This window comes from Eptesicus fuscus, chromosome 4 (assembly GCF_027574615.1).
Source record: "Eptesicus fuscus isolate TK198812 chromosome 4, DD_ASM_mEF_20220401, whole genome shotgun sequence".
Taxonomy (NCBI): domain Eukaryota; kingdom Metazoa; phylum Chordata; class Mammalia; order Chiroptera; family Vespertilionidae; genus Eptesicus; species Eptesicus fuscus.
Genome location: NC_072476.1, coordinates 58,879,822 through 58,901,245, shown reverse-complemented (window position 1 = coordinate 58,901,245; position 21,424 = coordinate 58,879,822). Strand labels below are relative to the sequence as shown.

General features: G+C 39.1%; 1 protein-coding gene across 2 annotated transcripts in view; it reads left to right on the top strand.

The window, feature by feature from the left end:
- Positions 1 to 21,424, top strand: part of RHOBTB3 (Rho related BTB domain containing 3) — a 53,788-nt gene that overhangs the window by 1,130 nt on the left and 31,234 nt on the right. Inside the window, exons 3-6 of one of the 2 annotated variants that reach the window (XM_028149877.2) lie at positions 4,436 to 4,622; positions 11,855 to 12,006; positions 15,019 to 15,130; positions 17,403 to 17,768. In XM_028149877.2, coding sequence (XP_028005678.1) covers positions 4,436 to 4,622; positions 11,855 to 12,006; positions 15,019 to 15,130; positions 17,403 to 17,768 — 817 coding nt within the window. Of the gene's footprint in view, positions 1 to 4,435; positions 4,623 to 11,851; positions 12,007 to 15,018; positions 15,131 to 17,402; positions 17,769 to 21,424 lie in introns of both variants that reach the window. The other variant, XM_008144527.3, reaches the window with a different exon arrangement.

Genomic DNA, 21,424 nt, shown 5'->3' with positions numbered 1-21,424 from the left:
GAGAGCAATGTTTTTAAGCCCGCCCTGGGAGTGATAGTGTCATATTAGTGTTCTAAAAATAAACCCTCTCTCCGAAAGCTCCACACAGGCAACAATACATTCCACTGGGCAGGTCGGAAACAGGACCTGGAAAGGAGAAAGACAGGGGCTGAGAAGTAATTTCAAAGAACTCATTGATATTACTGTGTGCCTTTGACAGTGTTTAAACTAGTGTTTTTAATGTTGATAATACGGATACTCTTGATCTATTAGGCATTTGATTTTAGTGATCCATAAATCAGAAATGGTATTACTAATATGCTTGGAATTTTTTTAAAAGCTTTAAATTTTTCAATAATTTGGCAGCAGTTGTAATGAAAGTGATAAATGCTAATTCGATTCTTGACTGTTTGATAAAGGGAGAAAGGAATCTACTTCCTGACACATATAAATGTTTTCAGTTCTCAATGACATCATATTTTTTAATGTTTTTGTTTAATCTTATTTGAAAATGCCTGATTCTTTACTGGGATTAGAGTTATATTGCTACCAAAGGTTAGATTTTGTAACAGAAGAAAGTTTAGTGTCTGAAAAAGGGAATACAAATTATCATTATGTGAGATTTTTACATTTGGCAAGTTTTAAAAACTGAATTTGGGACAATAAGGAACTAATATACCTTTCTAAGGAAATGTATAGAATGTACAAATTTCTATATTGTGGGAAGAGATCACTTGTCCAAATAAGTTTGTGATTAAAGGAGTTTACATTAATAGACTAAAATAAATGAAAAACAGGCCTTTTCAATAATAGTGATGCTATTAAACTCCTAGTGATGAAAGAGATGCTGCTGACCATAAGAAGCATTGATAGAGAATGTATTGTTTGAAGTCCATGCAAGCAAATAAAACACTGCTTTTAACTTTGGTATTTCATTGTGAAAGACTTTACAGTCTAAAAACTTACTGGTTCTACATGAACTTGATCAACCATTGAGTGAATAGAGGAAATAAATGTCAGGAATATAAAATAAGCTGGATTAGGATGTTAGGATTACCTTTTACATTTTTTTCTTTGAGCTGTTGACTCTTCCCTGTTTATGTTGTTAATTTAGCAAACAGCAGTACTTGTGATCCAATGAAATCTTCCAAATAGATTAAAATAAGCCCCAGTGGATTTTTGCCATTTACTGATTGTTATGTTTTATCATAAAATCACATTTTGTTTGGTTAGACTTGGGCCCTATTTAAGGCACTGAATTGTAACCAGGTATAGTTTTCTAGGTTACAATGGTTTGCAGACATAGTAGAAAACATTTGTAGAGCTATTCTTTATAAGGTGCTTTTCTTCTCTTGGTGTTAAATAAAAGCACATCAGAGATATTAAAGTTGGTTGTACTCATCAGCTGATATTTGACATGTACTGAGTCAGAATATTAAATATAACAGAGCAGAAACAGCACAGGTTTTTATATCAAAAGGACCTGATTTCAGATCCTCACATTGCTGCTTAGTGGTTGTATTCCTTGCTAAGTCACTTGTCCTCTTTTCGCCTTACTTTCCCTGTGTATAAAGTAAATATAATAATCCCTGCCCCCTACAGCTGTGCTGGAGAGTAAATGAGATAGTACAGGTAAAGATCTTAGTATAGAAACTGGCATGTAGTAGGTACTGAATAAGTGCTAGCTACTATAATAATAGAGTATTTATTACAACTTTAGTGTAGCCGTGTATCAGTTATGCTAAGCCAAAGTAGTTTTCCCATACATCATTCAAGATTTAAACAAATACAGTACATCGATGCAGAAATGTTAGTACTTAGTATTGTATTTGCAGCCCCACAATGAAGTAGAATAAAATTGTTGTTTTGCTGTAAAAGTTCAGATTAGTTTTCGTTTTAAAAAGATGAGTTTGATTCTCCAAATGTGACTCCAAGCCTTGTGTTACATAACCTCCTAGAGGAAATCCTGGAACTGATTTACAAGGGGCAGGAAAATTTTATTTCCTTAATATTTCTAGAACCAGTGGAGCGTTTTTCTCTTTGAGAAGAAATGTGGTGTTTTCTTGGAGCTAGAATGAGATAGCTGTGCTTCTCTTTTCTAGTTTTCTTCTCTAGATCTCTAGCCTTACTCTGGATCCTCGCCATATAAACTTGGCATTTAAAAAATAAATGTGCTTCAGATTCGTTTTATGTAGCTCATTATTTAGTATGTCTCCCTCAAACCCACCCTTTTTTGTTGCAGTTATTTTATTTCTAGATCTTTTTCCTGTTTACCAAAAATAATTCCACAAGAAGCAGTGAAGTAATGCATGCAGTTTTCTTGTGCAAGGGTTGAAACTCTGATTTGTATTAAAAATAAAATGATTTATGTCTTTATATTCCCAATACCATAGTGTTAATGATGCCAAAGCCCATTTTCTCATGACATTTTCCCTTAAATGTTTCTCTCTCTACCCACTGCCCAACCCCCTTACATCTCTCCAATAACTCTGGAATTTTGAACTATTTGGAATGCAAAGAGCAAGTTACTTTTGTTTTGTTCTCCTAGAGTTAAATGGCTGCTTACTATTGATTCCACTTATGTTTAGTTTTGTATACCATTCTTCTGATGTCCTTATCCATTGTTATCCTTATATACCGTCTAATACTTCTATACTTAGAGTTTGAATACTATAACAGATACAATTGGAACTGAATAGGTTTTGTGGTTTGGGATTTGGAAATTAGCCAGAGCTCTGCTGGGAAGCTTTCACATTTTCTTAATCTGTGTCCCCTATCTTACACCCTCTACTAAGTGTAAGACTTTGCACTTTATATTCCTATATTTTGCCTTTGGGTTGTTTTTTTAATCTTTCTTTAAAAATGTGGTGTTCATCCTACTTTCAGCAGAGTATGCATACCTAAAAATTCATAATTCTTGTTATTATGAGTGTACTTGTAGGAAATGGGTGGGTTGGGAAGGTGCAGGGAATCGACACAGGTTTTGCTGGGGCTGTGGAAGTACTGATGAGAAGAAGCTCTCGGCCCAGGGCACTGCTGGGTAACACTTCTCTAGAATTTTCCATCATAGGGTAAGAGCCCTGATACACAGGCACAGATCTCGATTGATTGATTCAAACACCATTAAACTTGTTTTAGACTCCTTTGTCAAAATGAACACTTCCGTAATCCAGCAGTTTTTGGACCTGTTAGCCACATCTACCTGTCTATTTTATTTGTGTGTGTGTGTGTTTTGTGTGTGTGTGTGTGAGTGTGTTCCAGTAAATCTTTATTCACACAAAAATAGGTGTCAGGCCATATTTTCTTAATCCAGCTTTATTACATCCATAAAATATATAGAAAAGGCCACATGACAGGACAAATAATGATGAATAGTTAACTAGAATTTGAGAAGAAATTATTTATGCATATTTAGCAGTGGTATTAAGACTCATAAAGATGTTTTCTTTCTACTATTCACACAAAAACTTTGAAAAACATAAAGCACTGAATTTTAAGGACTAGGGTCCATAATGAATTATTCTTGGCCCAAGTTCTAAATGTAAATATTAGAACTCTCGTGCAAAAGTAAATATTTCAAAACTAGAAAGACTTATCCTGAATTTTTTTTAATCCTCACTCGAGGATATGTTTTCATTGATTTTTAGAGAGAGAGGAAGTGGGGGGAGAGAGAGAGAGACATCAATGTGAGAGAGAAACATCCATTGATTGACTCCAGTACATGCCCTGACTGGGGATCAAACCTGCAACCTTTTGGAGCATGGGACAACATTCCAACCAACCAAGCTACCCCGCTAGGGCCTAAATTTTTAATTTATATGAGCAAAATACATGAACTGCAAGTAGAGTTCTTACCATGTTAGCATCTTATAATACACAGTATCTTTTTATGGAGGCACCCTTCCCACCATGCACATGCATGTACACTGTATGCATGTGGTGCTATCCAAAGTATACATGAAAGTATATATGAATTTTGAAAATACGAATAAAATATATGGAGCGCCACAGAATTTACAGTGCATTACAATTCAAAACACTGAATAATTCCGCAGTGTCTAACTGGGTCAAGGAAAATCCTCTGAAGCTTCCTTACTCATACTGATGCTATGCATCTAATGTATAGCGTTATGTCTTTAAAATGATTAGATGGTAAGAATAAGGCATCATTTTAAAACCAAGTGCTTATCTTTAAACACAAATATTGAAAGAAGTTGCTTATTTCATTAGATTCTCAGGAATTCTCTAGATTGTCTACCACTACTTAGTTGTCTAGGCTAAATGAGTAAATAAAAAGCTGGTAGACTTCAAACATTTAAAAAAAATTATGTAGTCTCTTTTGTGAAATAAAATTTTTAATGAATTCCAAAAGTTAAAATATAACAAAAAAATTAAACTACTGATACATGATTGATTTGAAGACAGACTAAAGATTACTCTTTGCATTTTGGTTTAGGACATTTTTGACAGTGACTGGTACAGTTCTCGAAATCTGATTGGGGGTGCTGACATCATTGTGATCAAATACAACGTAAATGACAAGTTTTCATTCCATGAAGTGAAGGATAATTATATTCCCGTGATAAAAAGAGCATTAAATTCAGTTCCAGTAATCATTGCTGCTGTTGGTACCAGACAAAATGGTAAGTATTACATTTTCTCTTTTATAATGAGAGTACCATATTCATTTTAAATAGATCTAAGTTTATTAATGATTAATATAATTTTTATTTTTTTAAAAAAAGCCTACATGACTGTGGGTTCAGATGCCAGCTATTATGTCTTCATCATTGGATACGGTCATGAAATGTCAAAGGAAAGTATTGAAAACTGCTGTGATTACAATGCATCAAGTATCTCAGAGCCAACTCAAAAATCACTTTGATTTGGTGATACCTTATATTTCTTAATAGTACTGGTATTTTCTCAGTAAAACTCTCTTTAAGTTTTTAGTTTTATTCATTTATTTATTTTTATTGAGATATAGCAGAGTAAAGGACATGAAGTTCACTAATCTTTGAGTGCAGCATTTTTACATTTGTATACATCCATGCAGCCATCACACTGATTGAGATACAGAACATTTGCAGTATGTAGGAAGGCTCTCTCTGACCTCTTCCCAGTTATAATAACACCCCTCCCCAGAGGTAACTGCTGTTCTGACTTCTAAAAACATAGATTAGTTTTACCTATTCTTGAACTTCATACAAATGTAATGACTGGTGTCTGACTAATTTCAGTTAGCATAATACTTTTGAGATTCATCTATGTTGTGCTTATCTGTAATTTGTTCTTTTTATTACTGCATATTCCATTGTGTGAAGAGCTGTAATTTATTTATCCATGCTCCTTTTGATGATGCTTAGGTTTCTACCTACAATTGGGGCTGTTGAGTCATAGGGTAGGTACATGTTTAACATTAGTAGATACAAATAAAGTAAGTTTGACCCTTCCTTGACTGCAGATCCCCTCTATTTCTCTCTTTTTCTTCTTACTGCTGGCCATGATTCTTGAAAGTATCTTCCCATTCATTCTTCAGTGCACTACAGTCTAATTTTGACATTTACAATTACACTGAGTTTGTTCTCACTCAGGGTTGCCAGGTTATATGCTTATTGCCAAATGTAATTCATTTCAATAATAATTTGCTCTTTGAAATTATTCAAACACACCTCTTCCTTTGGTTAATAAAGTTATTTGTACTTTAGTAATTGTTCTAGTTCTATCTTCTTTACTGCTCCTCCCCCCCCCCCAACCCCCCCACACACACCAACACGTCCTGTAGTTGTTGCACAGAGTTCCATCGGTTGACTTCACCTTTTCTTGCTCTTTACTCTGACCAGGAACCCACTCATCCTTTGCCCCAGCTTGTCCTGTATCAACACTGATGATTACCCAGTCTCTTTCTCTGGCTCCAGTCTCCTGCATGACCCATAGCTCCACAGACATCTTCCTCATTCTACTGAATTCCCTATCTTGGTGAATAATTTCAAATCTATACATTCATCCAAACTAGAATCATCCAATCCTGCTTTCTCTCCCATCCCCTATATCCAGTTGACTGAAGAGCTCTAGATTTTACATTTTAAATGAATCTCAAACTCATGTTTCCTCTCCATATTTACTGGATTTCAGATCCTAGTCATTTAATTTTCTGTCATAGCAGCCTTCTTTTTGATCTCCGAAAGGGGCAGTTCCAGATTTTGTAGGACCTGAAACTTACACAATTTTAGAGATTCTTTGTAAGGAAAAAGAAAAACAACTACAAAATCACAGATACTTATATGTACAGAAGTGAAAATTTATGAAAGAGAAAAGAAACAAGAGATTGTAAATCTTAAACAGCTGTCGGATACCACAAAATATTTAAACAATGTTTCTGTTATTTAACAGCTTGACACTTCTTTAACTTTTCTTATATGTTGGGGGCTACATGGTCTTTGATCACCTCTTTGTATGATAAGCACTTTTTAATGTCTTCTATAGAGAGAAGAAATGATAGTCAGTTTTCTTCCAGCATATTTCTTCACTGTCCACAGTGGTGCTGGGCACTATAGCTTGTGTTGTGTTCGCCTTTCAGCTTGGCATCTTTGTGTCATGGCATCAAATACATCAGCACAGTGGGTGGCAGGAACATTCCTGAGCCTCTTCAAGCTAGCTCTAATGAATTTTTGAGTTCTTCCTTATTTTCTGGCACAAGATGTCCCAGGCTCACCTTACACTTTGCCTGCGCCAGGCCTGGAATTAGTCCTTTCTTCAGTGAGCTCTGGTCCCTGATAATGAGTAATGATATTTAGAAACCAAGATCTGGGCTCTGCGGTGCTCATTACTTTAGGTGTCAGGGCTTCTAGGCGTGTGTGTGTGTGTGTGTGTGTGTGTGTGTGTGTGTATTTTTTTAAATTATTGGTACCCTTATTCTAATCCGATATTTTAATCTTATTTCCATAATTTTCTAATGTAAAGTTGTGCCTAAAATACAAGATAGGTGCATCCTCTGTGTCATATGCCCATCATACTGAACTATGTGAAGAACTTAATGTCTTTCTTTAGATCTAGGAAGGTCCAGCTTCCTGACTTCTTCACATATCACCTTCCCTTCATTTTCTCTATTCTTTCCTTTTGGGACTCTTAGGAGACTGATGTTGAAACTTCTGGATCTTGCCTCCATTTCTCTCATCTTTTTTATTTCCTATCCCTTATTTCTCCCTGTCATATTATGGGAGAATTCTTGTATTTTTTTTTTTTTATTTTTTCTTCTTCCCCAACTCACAAATTAGTTCTTCTGGGTCTATTGCTTTTTTAAAAATTTCAGCAGCTTTTCATATCCAAGATCTCTAATTGGTTATCTTTCATAATTTTTTGTTCCTGTTTTAAGGATATAACTACTTTAAAAAAAACCTCAATTAATTATACTTATTTTAAGATTCTGTTTTGATTGCTCTATTAAGTTTGGTTTTGAGTGGGGGGCATTTTATAAGTCTTTCCATTTGATGAGATTTTATTTCATGGTATAGATGCTTCTCAAATGTTTGATAGTTCTTAATTTGCCTACGTTTGCAATTTGGATTCCCTGTTGATGCCTTCCTCCTCCTCTGCCCATCTGCTCTCTGGGGTAGGCGTGGGAGTGGAAGTACAAACAGGATCTGCAGGCCTAGCAGCTTTCACTAGGATACTCGGCTAATCTCCACTGGGTTGCCCTTGGGACTCCCTCCCTCCCCAGTCATTGAGCAGGGAGCGTTCTTGATGTTGACACAGTGCAGAACTTCATGACCCACCAGTACTCCAAGCTTCAGCTTTCCCCTTGGGTCCTATGCCATCAGCCTTTGGCCTCTCATGCACTCCTAGTTTCTGGGCGAGAATCTCTCCTCTGATTTTTGTGTTGCTGTATATACATATCTCCCTTCTTCCCTCCCTTCCTTCCTCCCCCACCCCTTCCTTTCTTCCCTTCTTCCTTTCTCCCTCGTTCCTCTTACCCCCTTCTCCTCTTTATTTTATCATTTTGTGATTCAGCAGGGAGAAGAGGTTGCAGTGTGGGCCTAGCTTGTCATCTTGAAACTGGAAGTGAATGTGTTCTATTTTTTCTCTCACGTCCAGGCCTCTGCGAATGCCACATCCTCTGATTGGAGTGCCCCTCTGCACACCCCCATCCTACCTGCATAGCAAATTCATGTTTATCTTTTAAATCAGTGCCTCTTCTGTGCAGCCTTCCATAATCCCCCAGGCAGAGTTCATCTTCTTCTATTTCCATGGTGAATTTGTTTACCTGTATTTTAGTACTTACATTATAATTGTTTGCAGTCATGTCTATATTGGCTCAGTTGATTATGAATTTATTTTATCTGTGTGTCCTTATATCCCTAGTATTTGATGTGGTAGGGGCTTAGTACATATTTGCTTAGGAATGCTTTAATCTTTTTATGAACGATAACACATGAGTGAAAAAAATAAATTTCACTGACAAGATGAAATTAACTTACCATATAAGATTTTATCACAAAGTAATTGCAAAGCTAAATTTGTCTATTCAACTCAAGGACATTTATTGTCTCCCCTCCCCCTGCCAATCCCTTGTAATACATGAAACTCCTGGTAACTCCTCTCTTGGTCTCTTTTTAGAATTAGTTTAGCAAATACAATCAGTCTCATCTCTCCTTTGTTACCCATGTTTTGACAAGCTTGACTGTGTATATCTTCTTCATTGTTCTTGGCTCTGAATAAATTTTTGGCTTTTACTAAATATTGAATTAATCTTTAAAGTAGGAAAAAGATCTTCCAAACATGCCTAGGGTGTATTCATAGCCTTCAGCTCCTGAAAATTGGCATTCTATCTTCTTTTTGAAGCTCTGATATAGGCTAGTACATTGCCATGCTAGAATTCTTGCAAGGATTTTTTTAAAAAAATGTTTTTATTGATTTTAGCGAGAGGAAGGGAGAGGGAGAGAGGAAAAAAACATTGATGTGAGGGAAACAGATCAGCTGCCTCCTGTATGCCCCCTACTGGGGATTGAGATTGCAAACCGGGCATGTGCCCTGACTGGGTATCCGACCAGTGACCTCTCGGTGTGTGGGACAGCGCTCAACCAACTGAGCCACACCGGTCAGGGCATTGCAAGGGTTTCTAAAAGTTTCAAGCATTGGCAACATTGTAAGAATCACCCTAAAGACTCACAAAGCCACCTCTTTGAAAGAGATGCCATTCATTTGAATTCCAGAGTTACATTGTGTTTGCTTTAAAATAATGGACATTTAGTGATAACTAAAGAGATAACATAGAAGAAAAAAAGCTACAATGTTAACTGGAAGCATAACACTCTGATTCACAAAGTCCCTTTGACCCTGAGGTAGGCTCGTAGGAGTAAGCTCCTGAAAAAGGCTCCACAGTTTAAAATTATTTTGGGTCCTTCGGTTGTTTCTGATGAAATGCTCAATGAAGGCTTATTTAATCCATAAATGTTTTGTTGATTTTCCTACCCAACACATAATGCCTAGTCATTTTTCCTTTTGTGTGTGTGTGAACAAAAAGAAATGTCTTTTGTGACTAAGAGGCTATATAAGAATCTATAATAATAAAAGCATAATATGCTAATTAGACTGGCAGCAGAATGACCTTCCGGACGAAGCCAGGGCTGCGAGGGCCGAGGCAGGGCTGAGCCCCTTGCACGAATTTTGTACATTGGGCCTCTAGTTACATATAAGGAGGAACTTTTTAGTGTCACTAAGATACGTATGGCTCCTCACACTGGGAAACCCTACTGAGCTGGATTAAACCTGAAATTAGTTGTATTTTCCTTCAAATCAGATGATTTTTTAAAAAGTATTTTAAATTTTGTTCACTTAATTTTCACTTGAAAACTACTGACTTTGCTTTATTTTTGTGTAGAAATAAAGTTTAATGCCTGCCCACCCCATTCCACCGACATAAGAAGAGCTTTGTAGACATAAGAAACCTTCTGTCTTCAGAAAATTAAAGGCGCTGTTTATGAACGCTTTGGAAAGACTGTGAAATAGCAGTGTTTTTCAAAGTAGGCTAAATTCTGTGTGAAAACTTTACTCCAAACCTAAAACGATCTTGGAAAAACTAAATGCAGAAGCTCAGAGTAGAACGTATACCATAATTTAGAGAATCCAAGTTTAACTGTTAAATCACCGTATGTTTGGAATCTATAATTCTTTATTCAAACTAAATTTTCAGCTTATTTTTTGATGTCCCTTTATTTATCAGATGGAGCAAGTAACAGTTTTTTATTGTTTCTCCATTTCTAACACAAGGAGACTTGGACAGGTCACGTAACCTCTATGAGCCTCAGTTTCCTCCTCTATAAAATGAGGATGTGAGTATGTACATGGTTTCTGAGCTCTAAAATGCTTTCAGTGAAGCTAAAATTACCTGTCAGGTGTGCACACACGCATAGTTACATACACAGTATGCACGTGCACTCAATATCCTTAGAATACACCCTATATACACACATGTGCTCTATCAATACGCAGCTCCTTGGTAGAAGATTGGTTGTGTAGGCCGTGGGGAGTTTCACAAATGCCCTTTCAAGGCCACTGTTCTTACTCCCCATATTACTGGGCTCATTGGCTGCTGATGCCACATAGCTGAGTCCCTTTCCAGGCATTACCCTCTGCCTATAGAAGCTGCTTTCCCAAGGTTATGGCTCCTGCACGCAGGGATCCTCCTCTGATTGCTGGTGGATTTAGGGATACAAAGGTCCGGCTGCCTTTCCCCAAAGGGGAACCATCCTAAGGGTCATTTAAGCTCCAGGACACCCTGTAGGATCAGCTGAGGTCTCCGTTGCAACTGTATTGCAGTTTGAAATTTTCCTCTGCCCAATCCTACTTCCTTCACTCCTAAGAAGAGTTGTTCCCAAGATCACCCCCCAGTAAACCACCTGCACACCAATTTCCATCTCGAAGTCGGCTTCCCAGGGAAGCCAACCTACAACAGCATGCATTTCTAGAAATAGATTTACCCTCTTTGGACTTGGCTGCCTTTGAACAGTGACACATCTCATGTTTTGGCATGAAACAAAATGAAGCCAGCTGACAAATACAGCGTTGAACATACATTTTTAGCCTTATTAAGGAGTGTACTTAATAGAAGGTTGATTTGGCACCTTCCCAGTCATAGATTTGTACATGTTACAAACATGAACCTTGGGACAGTGCGCATTTTGAGTAAATACTTTTTATTCCGTCAGTTTTTTTTATTTTTTTCAATCTTGAAGAAAAAGATAAAGGGTGATTAAAGTTGGTCTCTGCTTTAGAATCTAATGATTGAAATGTCTTGATGAATAAGAATACACTTTATATGAAATCTACAAAGAGGAGGCAGTTTTACAGCCTTGAAGATTCAGGTCAAATTGAGAATTCTATTAAAATAAAAGTATAAGGTCTATTCAAACTTGGTGAATATAATTAAAATGTAATACAGAGAGAGAGAGAGAGAGAGAGAGAGAGAGAGAGAGAGAGAGAGAGAACCCACTGTTTTCCATGGTTTCTATGGGCAACCAAGTTGTTAAATTTGTATTGATACTTAGGATGGCAAGGTTGCGTAAAAGGAAGCAGGCCAGCCATTACTGACTCACGGTACAGTTACTGTAATACTTGGTAATATCCATAATCCTATTTTTAAATTCTTCTATTTTCTAAAATACTGTTTATTCTTCTTGCAGTTAAAGCTTGTTTATTTTAGGGACTTTTCATTGACGCTTTTTATTCAGAGTCTTAGTGGATCATGGATGTACTAAATGCCCTTGAGCTGGTATGAGCGTTTAATTTGTTGTTTAATGTTCAGATCGTCTGTACATTCCCCCCCCCTCCCCCGTTTAAACTCAAAGCTCTTTGTTGCTCACATTCCTCTTAGAAGAATTACCTTGCACATGCCCATTGTGCACCTCAGACAGAGGAAGCTGTGTCAGTACGACCGAAGGGATCCAACTTGCTAAAGAGCTAGGGGCTACCTACCTGGAGCTGCACAGCCTGGATGACTTCTACATCGGGAAATATTTTGGAGGAGTGGTGAGTGGAAATTCCTGTTACACAAATTAACGGCATTTGTCGGGTGTTTCTTTAGCTAGTTTCCAGAACCTCAATTCGAACTTTAGTTTGAAAGGCATGATTAGTTTTAACCTTGAGAAATAATATGAGTATAAGTAGAAAAAAAAAGGGTTTTGTCAGAATACAATTATAATTTTATTTTTCTCTCCAAACGAAACATCTCCTGTTGTCTATGTATGACGTTTTGGAATTTTCCATTTGGTGCCACTTTATTAAAGTGTGTTTATTTACACAAGCCCATGATGTCAGCTTTAATAGTCATCTTTAAATAGCTCAACCAGCCTGGCACCCTGAGCCGATGGGCCTGGAAGGTTCTCCTTCATCTCTGTCTACTTGAAAAGAACAGTTATTCTTCTCTGTGTGAAGGTTTCAGCGAGACTCCATGCACTTCTGATCTCGGAGTAGCTCAAAACTGAGGAACTACTTACAGAGCAGCTTCTCGCTGGATGTGTGGGGAGCCAGGGTTAGTTGCTCGGTGGCAGGGACATGTATTGGCTCTGCAGGCACCTTGGAGGCCAGCTCCTAGCACACAGCACCTACCCCACTGGGCTAGGGCTGCAGGGTCCCCGGGCAATGCCGTGGAGTTGTGTCATTGAAGTATTACTGACTTGAGAATTCACCTTCCCAACCCTCTAGGAAGTGGTTTCTTTGAAGAGACAAATTCAGTCAGCCTTGATAAGCGGTTGACACCAAGTAAGCCCTGCATTAGGCAGCAGCACTTTGGACTTTACCCTCAGTTCCCTAGCTCCTCATCACGTACCCTTTCCAATAGGCCAGAATATTCATTATGTAGGTTTATGTTAAGACGTTGAGGTGTCCACAGGTAACTATAGAAATTTCATTTGTTCTGGAGTCACTAAACTCCAGATAAGAACCAAAGCTAAAGTAAGGACCAGATATAAATGGTTCTGATTTCTACCAAATAGAATGGCTATTATTCACCCAGTAATATAAGAAACATTAATAATAAACCACTATGGGAGATGTGCTCACAATATTGATATTATCAATGACTGAGAAATTTTTATCTTATTTAATTATATTGATAAGCAATGGGTAGAAAGACTGGGAGGGGTGGAACCTAATTTTCCTGTCAAGCAGATATTATAGTGGCTTAAAAAAAAATCTTAATTTGGTTTAATACCCTTACATTTTCCTGAAATACCTATGAAGTTGGGGGGGGCGTGGCGGGGGAGATATAGTTTTGTTTCATTTGTTGGAGAAGAGGGGCTGGTTCTTTTGGTGGGGATAGGGGTACCGGGAGGTCCTTAGGCCTCCTGTTCCCCATTCAAGTTCCTGAACCTGAAACTCTCAGTGTCACTTTTCCCACCTCCCAACTTTCACTTTCTCTTCTTTCCTCTCTTCGCTCCTGATACTAGTGTTACAGCTAGGGCTGGAGGTATGAAGAGAATTGAAGATGTGGCCAAGGTTGGAAGAAAAACATGGCAGTTTCTTTTTTTCCTTAACTCAATGTTTCCTTAACTCGTTTTTTCCCTAAACTCTCTCAATGGGAATGTGGAGATAAGATCAGAGCGGTCTCTTCTCAGACTCTTGAGAAGTAAAGTACAGCTGAGATCGTGAGTGTAAGAAATGAAGATGTTTGTAAGAATATGGATGGAGGTGATAATGTCAGAGTGAAAGGAGCATTTGAAATCTTGTGTTTGAGATTCAGGGGTGAAGAGCTGTGCAGGATTACTTCAGATCAGGGCAAGGAGAGCCCCATTAGCCCTCCTCCAGTGCACCCTCCCGACAGGGCACGAGATGCTGGAGCCAAAGGGATGTGCCCTCTAGAGCTGGTAGCCCCTTCCAGACCCACAGCATCTAATATGGTAGCCACTAGCCACATGTGGCTAATTATATTTAAATTAATTTAAATTTTTAAGTTCCTTGGGTGCACTTGTCTCATTTCAGGTGCACATTTTAATAGTTACATGTGGCTGCTGTGCTGATTAGCACAGACATTTCAGAACAGTTTCATCAACACAGAACAGAGGGTTGTACTGACCATGCTTCAAAGCCCAGGACCCCAGAACTCTCTGGGTAGCTGGCCCGAGTCTGTTTCCCAGGCCTGCTCAGGACTCTTTCCTGGGTCCATCCTCCAGGGGGACCACAGTGCTGGTGTGTGTACCCCTGGACCTGAGAGGTGGCCGAGGGGATATTGTGTGAGAGGATTGGGGAAGGGAGAGTGGATGGAGCTTGGATGTGTAGCTTGTGTGCATAAACCTCCCCAAGGCATGGGATGGAGCAGGGGCTGAGAAAAGAAGGGGTGATCTTGGGGCCCAGGAGTTAGGGCCAAACTCTCCCTGTGCTGCACGAAACTCTGAGGACTCAGAATTCAAATCCGAACCTGGCCTTCCAGGCGTTTATGATGACATATTTGTCAAAGCAGGAGGATACAGTATTTTCACATAACAGTTCTTTTTCTTGATTTATATAGTTTAAATATTTAGGTATGTGGTACCGAGACCTGCATTTGTACTTTTGCTCCAGGCCTCACAATGTAAAGCATAGGCCTGGAGCTGTGTAAGTACATGTGGTTAAGATTTTAAATTTATAAAATAAAGGATGTATTTGTAAGGAATTTATTCAGGAAAAAGAGCAGTGAGCTTCCCTAGCTAATATGAGCATACGTGACCTAGCATATCTCTTCCTGCCTTGACTTTCTCTAATGTTAATTGCCATGGTTACCAGAGAGATGGTTACTGGCACACACAGTGGTACTGCTAGGCTTCCTTGATTATTCAGGAGAATAAACAGTTCCTTCTTGAATGGATAGCTTATTTATGTTTAGGCAAGGCACAATCTGTTTTACCTGATACGTTTTAAAAAATAATGTTTGAAGGTGTTTGCTAAAGCTTACATGTCGGTGGTCTGGGCATTTAAAACATTTGGCAAATGTGATTTGGGTACAAATAATCATGTCACATGCATAGTTTTGTTGGAGCTTTAATTAAAATTTGATTTACGTTTTAGTTGGAGTATTTTATGATTCAAGCCTTGAATCAGAAGACAAGTGAAAAAATGAAGAAAAGGAAAATGAGCAACTCGTTTCATGGGATTAGACCACCTCAGCTTGAACAACCAGGTGGATTTATTAGCCAATGTCCAGATATTCTGTTGATATTTATTACAGATCATTTCACAGGTCTTAGAGCAATTGTTGTCAACTTTCAGCATGTTTAGGACGTACCTGGCATTGTGATTCAGTAAAGTTGGGACGGAGCCTTTAATCTGCCTTTTAAATAAGATTCCCAGGTGATTTGGAAGCAGGTGTTACTTGGACCATATTTTGAGGACTACTGTCTTAAAAACTTGAACCTATAGACTCTGAAACATAGTGTGTATTGTGTTTAAAAATTTTAATATGGACTAGAAATTAGGTAATATTATCGAATTTTCATTAATTTTCTTACGTATGATAATGCCGTTGTGGTTAATAGAAGAATGTTGTTATTCTTAGGAGATAAATGTGAAAGTATTTAAACCCAAAATATCCTGATGATTTCAGCTTACTTTTAAATGGGTCAGTAGTGTGAGTGAGTGAATGTGTGTGTGTGTGTGTGTGTGTGTGTGTGTGTGTATCTAGAGATAAAGCAAAAAATGACAAAATATTAATAATTGCAGAATTTAAGGGAAGGGTATATGTGTGCTCATTATATACTTCAACTTTTTTGAATGTTTGAAAATGTCCACAATACAAGGTTGAAAGAAAATAAAATTAAAAAACTAGTAAAATTACATCAACTGTTATCAGAATTTTTTGCATAATTTTGTGATAGATGTAGTAGGATACTATTGTATAAAAAGTAGGTACTTGATACAGTATTTGTTGAGTGAGTGAATGTAAATTTAAAATCAGGAAAATATAAATTAGTATGGGGAGTCAATTCCAGGTTTTAAAAACAAATATAGAAATATTTACACCATAAATCAGATGTTTTCAAACTTTTTCATCTCCTGGCACATATAACCTGATTACTAAAATTACACCAAAAATATATTTTTTGCTGATCTAACAAAAACAAAAAAAAATAGGTGTAATTTTGATCGGTTCATACCAGATGGCTATTGTTGTGTTATCTGCTGTCATTTTTTTGACAGTCTAAGGAAAAAGAGGTCAGTGCCCCTGACTAAATTAGTCACGTATTGCATGTTTTAAAAATGCTTGCGGCTCACCAGTTGAAGATCGTTGCCGTAAACGATACACACGTGGCTTTGAACTTTCTATTGTACAGGGAAAGGAGAGACATGGTCTATTACGTAGGAAACACTGAGGCCTTAAATACTTTCTGGATGAGAAGATGGGTGGAGGATAGCCAAATAAATGATGCAGATAGATAATTTCTTAGTCCGTTTTAAGAAGAAAAAGCACACCAATTCCTCAGAGGAAGCAAAGCCATTTCATGTTATTTACCACTAAAAGAACTTTGTTCATCTTACAGAGTTTTGCTTTAGCATAAAACATTTTCATTGCCAAAGAAGTTTGAATTTCCCTGACTCAGGTGATTGCAAATCCTCCAGGCAACCCTTCACAGATAACACTTTCCTCAGCTCAGCTTTGAATAAAAGTTAGCAGAGTTTTACAATTAGTCCAATGATGAGAGCCTGGGGTGCAGACTTTGTGTGGATATTTGAATCGATTTAAGGCTAATCTATTTTTGTTAGTGATCAAACCAGGGAATGGAAAGTTGTTTCCTCTTTTGGAAATTAGGGAGCTGAGCCAACACTCAGATGTGCTGAGGGGGGAAAGTTGATTCTAGGGAAGCATATTGCTTTACTGGGAGGAACAATATACTAATTTTAGGATCAACACAAAATGATCAAGGTGGTTTTAAACAATGAAGTCCAAGACACTGAGCCCTGGCTTTGAGAAGTTGCAGTTTTAATGATTTATTTCCCCATTTCTAGTCCTAGGAGGAAAATGACTTCCCATGTCATTTTCGAGACTTATTCAATAATTTGTTTGAATTTTTGGCAGGTGACAGTAAAGAATGATGACTATCAACATACTAAAATTCAGTATTTGGAGCAGTGTTTTATTTGGGGGCACAGACATAATGAGAAATGTTATTGCTCCTTATGGCGTTAATAGGTTTTTTGTTTGCACTATAAACGTACAGCATTTCTGTGTGTGAGTTATGAAAATTTACAGTCCTTGGATCATTAGTTTTTATGTCTTTAATTAGGTTAAACTATATAACATTGCTGGTTTTGTAGGTCAAAAATGGCCAAATATTGGCACTTTTGCATGATTCAGCCAAATACTATTAAAAAAATATGTTTTGTTGTAAACCTGAAATGATTGGCCTGGAGACCTAGAGAGTAGTTTACTAGTTTTATTTTCTGTCTTGAAACAGAAAAAATGCCCGTCCTGAAGGCCGAAGCGTCGCATTATAACTCTGACTTGCATAACCTGCTGTTCTGCTGCCAGTGTGTGGACGTGGTGTTTTACAGCCCAGACCTAAAGGAGGTGGCGGAGGCCCACAAGATCGTCCTCTGCGCCGTGAGCCACGTGTTCATGCTGCTTTTCAATGTGAAGAGTCCTGCTGACATCCAGGATTCCGGGATCATCCGCACGGCCCAGGATCTGTTTGCTGTAAACAGAGAGGCTGTGTTTCCAGGTGCCAGCCAGGACTCTCCAGGCAACCCACCACTGCGAGTCATCGTTAAAGACGCCCTCTTCTGTTCGTGTTTGTCGGACATTCTGCGCTTCATTTATTCAGGTATCTTGTCCAATGGCTCTGGTACATTCTCTCAGGCTATTGAAATGAAGTATGCCAGTGGTCCTCAAGAGTTTTCACGTTTATCTTCTTCCTGTCATCTGGAGTGAAGATTATACATGAAATAGTATTGGCTTTATGCGCAGGAACCGTTCAAAGCTTTCCATCTTCCTTACTGGTTTATTTGGCCTGGTTTCACATCCTCTTGTATAAAAAATAATCTCTTTTCATACTAAGCAAGAAATACCCCCCTGTGAAAATACAAGAAGTTATTGTCCAGTTTAACTTTAAAGAAATAACATTGTCCAGGTGTACATCAAAATAAGTATCTGCGTTTTAAACCTAGCTATATGTTCCCCTTTCTGTTTGACCCTTAGATTTGGGAAGGGAATGAGGAGAGAAATTAGCAGGGTCATTGCATTCTGTTTAGGAACTAGAAATAGCACTATCAGGTAGTTTAGGCTGAGATCTGATCAACTTTGGCTATGACTGTTTTAGACCTTTTTTTTCTTACTGTGCTCTTACTTTTTTAGGATCAGCTTATTCATTATTTTTCTCCTGATCCTTTTAAAGACCCAGTAGCAACTATATTTTAAAGAATAGAAATTTTACCACAGTCATTTTATCAGCTGAATTGACGGTCTCACATCTAAGTGTCCCATATGGGAATGGAAAAGAACGAATGTAAAAGGACTTTTAAAGCATCTAAATATATATATATTCTGAGGACTTCTTTCTTCTTTAATTTTTCCCCCAGTTAGAACCACATGCTGATGAAATATTAGGTTAAGGTCACTCCTTCTCTCGAATGTGTCCGGAGAAACATTTATAGTCCATTTTTAGACATCAGAATTGGGAACAGATAAGAAGCTTATAAAGGTTTGCAAATAGAGAAGTATTGTTTCCTGTAGGTAAGAAAGTTTTGAGTAGCCTTCAGTTGAAATAATTGATGCTAAAAATAAGATTTTATTTTGTTCATTGTGGCTGTAGTTATACAATTTTCAATTAAAAAGTAATGGTTGGCCCTGGCCTGTATAGTTCAGCAGTTAGAGCATCAGCCTGGGCACCAAAGAGTCTCAGGTATGATTCCTGGTCAAGGGCATGTACCTGGGTTGCGGGTTTGTGCCCTGCCCCTGGTCAGGGTGTGTGTGTGTGCAGGAGGCAACCAGTTGATATGTCTCTCTCACATCAGTGTTTCTCTCTCTCTTTTTCCCTCTCCCTTCCTCTCTCCCTCTCTCCTCTCTTCCTACCCTCTCTCCCTTCCTCTCTCTCTACCTCTCACTTTCTCGGAAAAAGCAATGGAAAAAATATCCTCTGGTGAGGATTAACAAAAGTAAATAAATAAGTAATGGTTGTGAAAAGTACAGTTGCAGCATGCAGATTTTAGTGGGTTAAAACCTATCTATCTATCTATCTATCTCTCTCTCTATCTATATATATAAAAACCTAAGTGGCCATTATGACCCAACGACCAAAACGCAGGTCAGCCAGTTGCTATGACGCACACTGACCACCAGGGGGCAGACGCTCAATTCAGGAGCTGCCCCCTGGTGGTCAGTGAGCTCCCACAGCCAAACTCCTGCGGCTGGCTGGCAGCGTCGGCAGCCAGGTCGTTCCTTCTGTGCCTGGCCTGCAACCATCGCTTCCTCTCCCGACCCTTTGGCCCCGGGCTGGGATGGGGAACCGGGGGTGGGTGGCGGCAAATGTGGTCGTTTTCCCAGGGGGGCCGAGGACCACCTCCCTCCTCGGGGCCGGCGACTTACCTCCCATGCCCTATTCCTCCCCCGGTCCGGCAGGCCCCAGTCGGCCTGGCCCTGATTGGCCCTGATTGTGGGCCAGGCCTAGGGACCCCACCCGTGCACGAATTCGTCCACTGGGCCTCTAGTATACATATATTGGAGTAGAATGTGGTGGTAGGTGTTAATCTATTGTTCAGTGAATATTGACTTGGAAAAGGCATAAATAATCTCTCGGACAGGGCACACTAGCACGGTGCCTTTAGCATGGCAGGTTCTCTGCTAGTGTCGGTGAAACTAATGAGTAGGCTCCAGTAGTGGGGAATCATATGATTAAACTAAAGACTTCATTTAGTTCTACAGATTTTTATGTTTAAACCTAGAATCTCACAGTGCATAATTTAAGGCTAATTGTGTAAAAACAAAATGTTTACATGTTTAAAAAATTACCTTAATGATATGTTTAGAAAACTACGAAGGAAGTGTTGACTGTCCCTTTCAATGATGTTATTGTTGTAATTATGAATTATTCAGCAAGTTTCCCACATACTGAATACTTTTGAAGGCACATGAACACTTTGAGGTCAGTTATATCCTGTAATATTGTAGCAGTAAAATTGCTAGCTGTCTCTCCAGTGACAGACCTGCTTGTCTTCTCCTAGGGAGTAATTTTTTTAAATTGCAAAATGAATACATGCAGATAGGAAAGGGGTGGGAGGAGGGGAGAAAGGAAAAAGAAAAGTACTCCTCATCCCCCAGTTCCCTTCCCCAGAGTCAGTGAGCTATTACTGGGTTTTCACATGTTCACCCTAATGCTGTTTGAAAGAAATTACATATTGGGACATTTGCATTAATGAAAATGTAATCCTTGGTAACTGCTGTTTTCCGGGAACCCCGGGCAGCTCCCCGTGGCTGGAGGAAGCGTGGGAGGTGATGGCTGGAAGGAGATGAGGCTGGCCAGACCGGTGTTTGCTGTTCTTACAAGCGGTTCAGGAGTTTTAAGCATGATCAGACTGGGCTTTAGAAAACTCATCTCTGGTGATGGAGGGAGGAGTGAATAGAGCAGACAAGACAGGAGTCCAATCCCGAGGCCCCCTCACTCACGATCCACCTCCGGAAGGCCAACATTCTGACAACAGGTGGTTGGGGTTGCGGTTTGTCCATCATCTGGGCCAGTGACTCCGTAGACCCAGGGTGGGCGCGAGAGTCTGCGTTCCCAAGTCTCCCAGGTGGTGATTGACCACGGCGGTTGCAAGCACCTCTTGGGAGAACTGGGTACAGCCGTAACCAGGGGATAAGGACCAAGAATTCACTCCAGAGACCCAGGAGAGGAGCCCAGTTCTCAGATTTAGTGCCAAAATCAAAGTGGGGTCGGCTGCAAGGCTGACTGATGTAGAGCTATTCAGAGCTGGAGCCCTCGGTGCCCTGTTGTAGTCCCTTCCTGAAGCTGGGGAGAGTGGATGCTTAGCGGTTGGGTGGAAACTAAGTGAGCCTGGGAATAGCGAGGAGAGGGCCTCGGGCCATGGGCCAGGAGAGTTTGCTGATCTCCTTGGCCAGTTCAGAGCTCTGGCTTCTTAGTCTGACACTGAGCGGTTGCATTTCTGCTCTGATCTCTCCTGTAAGTCACGGCCCAGCAAGAGGTGGTGTCAGGTCTGAGCAGGGCCACAGGCCCTTGACCTGGGGCTGTAGGGAGACCCCGATGCTTCAGTAGGTACCTGTGCATTATTCTCTAATTAGTTACAAAGGGTAACCTCAGACTCACGCAAAAGTTGTATTATCTGAGTTATGCTTTAACAGATATTAAGGCTATAGTTCCATAGTAAAGACAATTTTTTTAAAATGCAGAAAATTTATGGAGAAAAAACATCAGATTCCCACTATCAAATGCCTAGAAATTTATTAATGTTTTGTTTTGACTTGGTT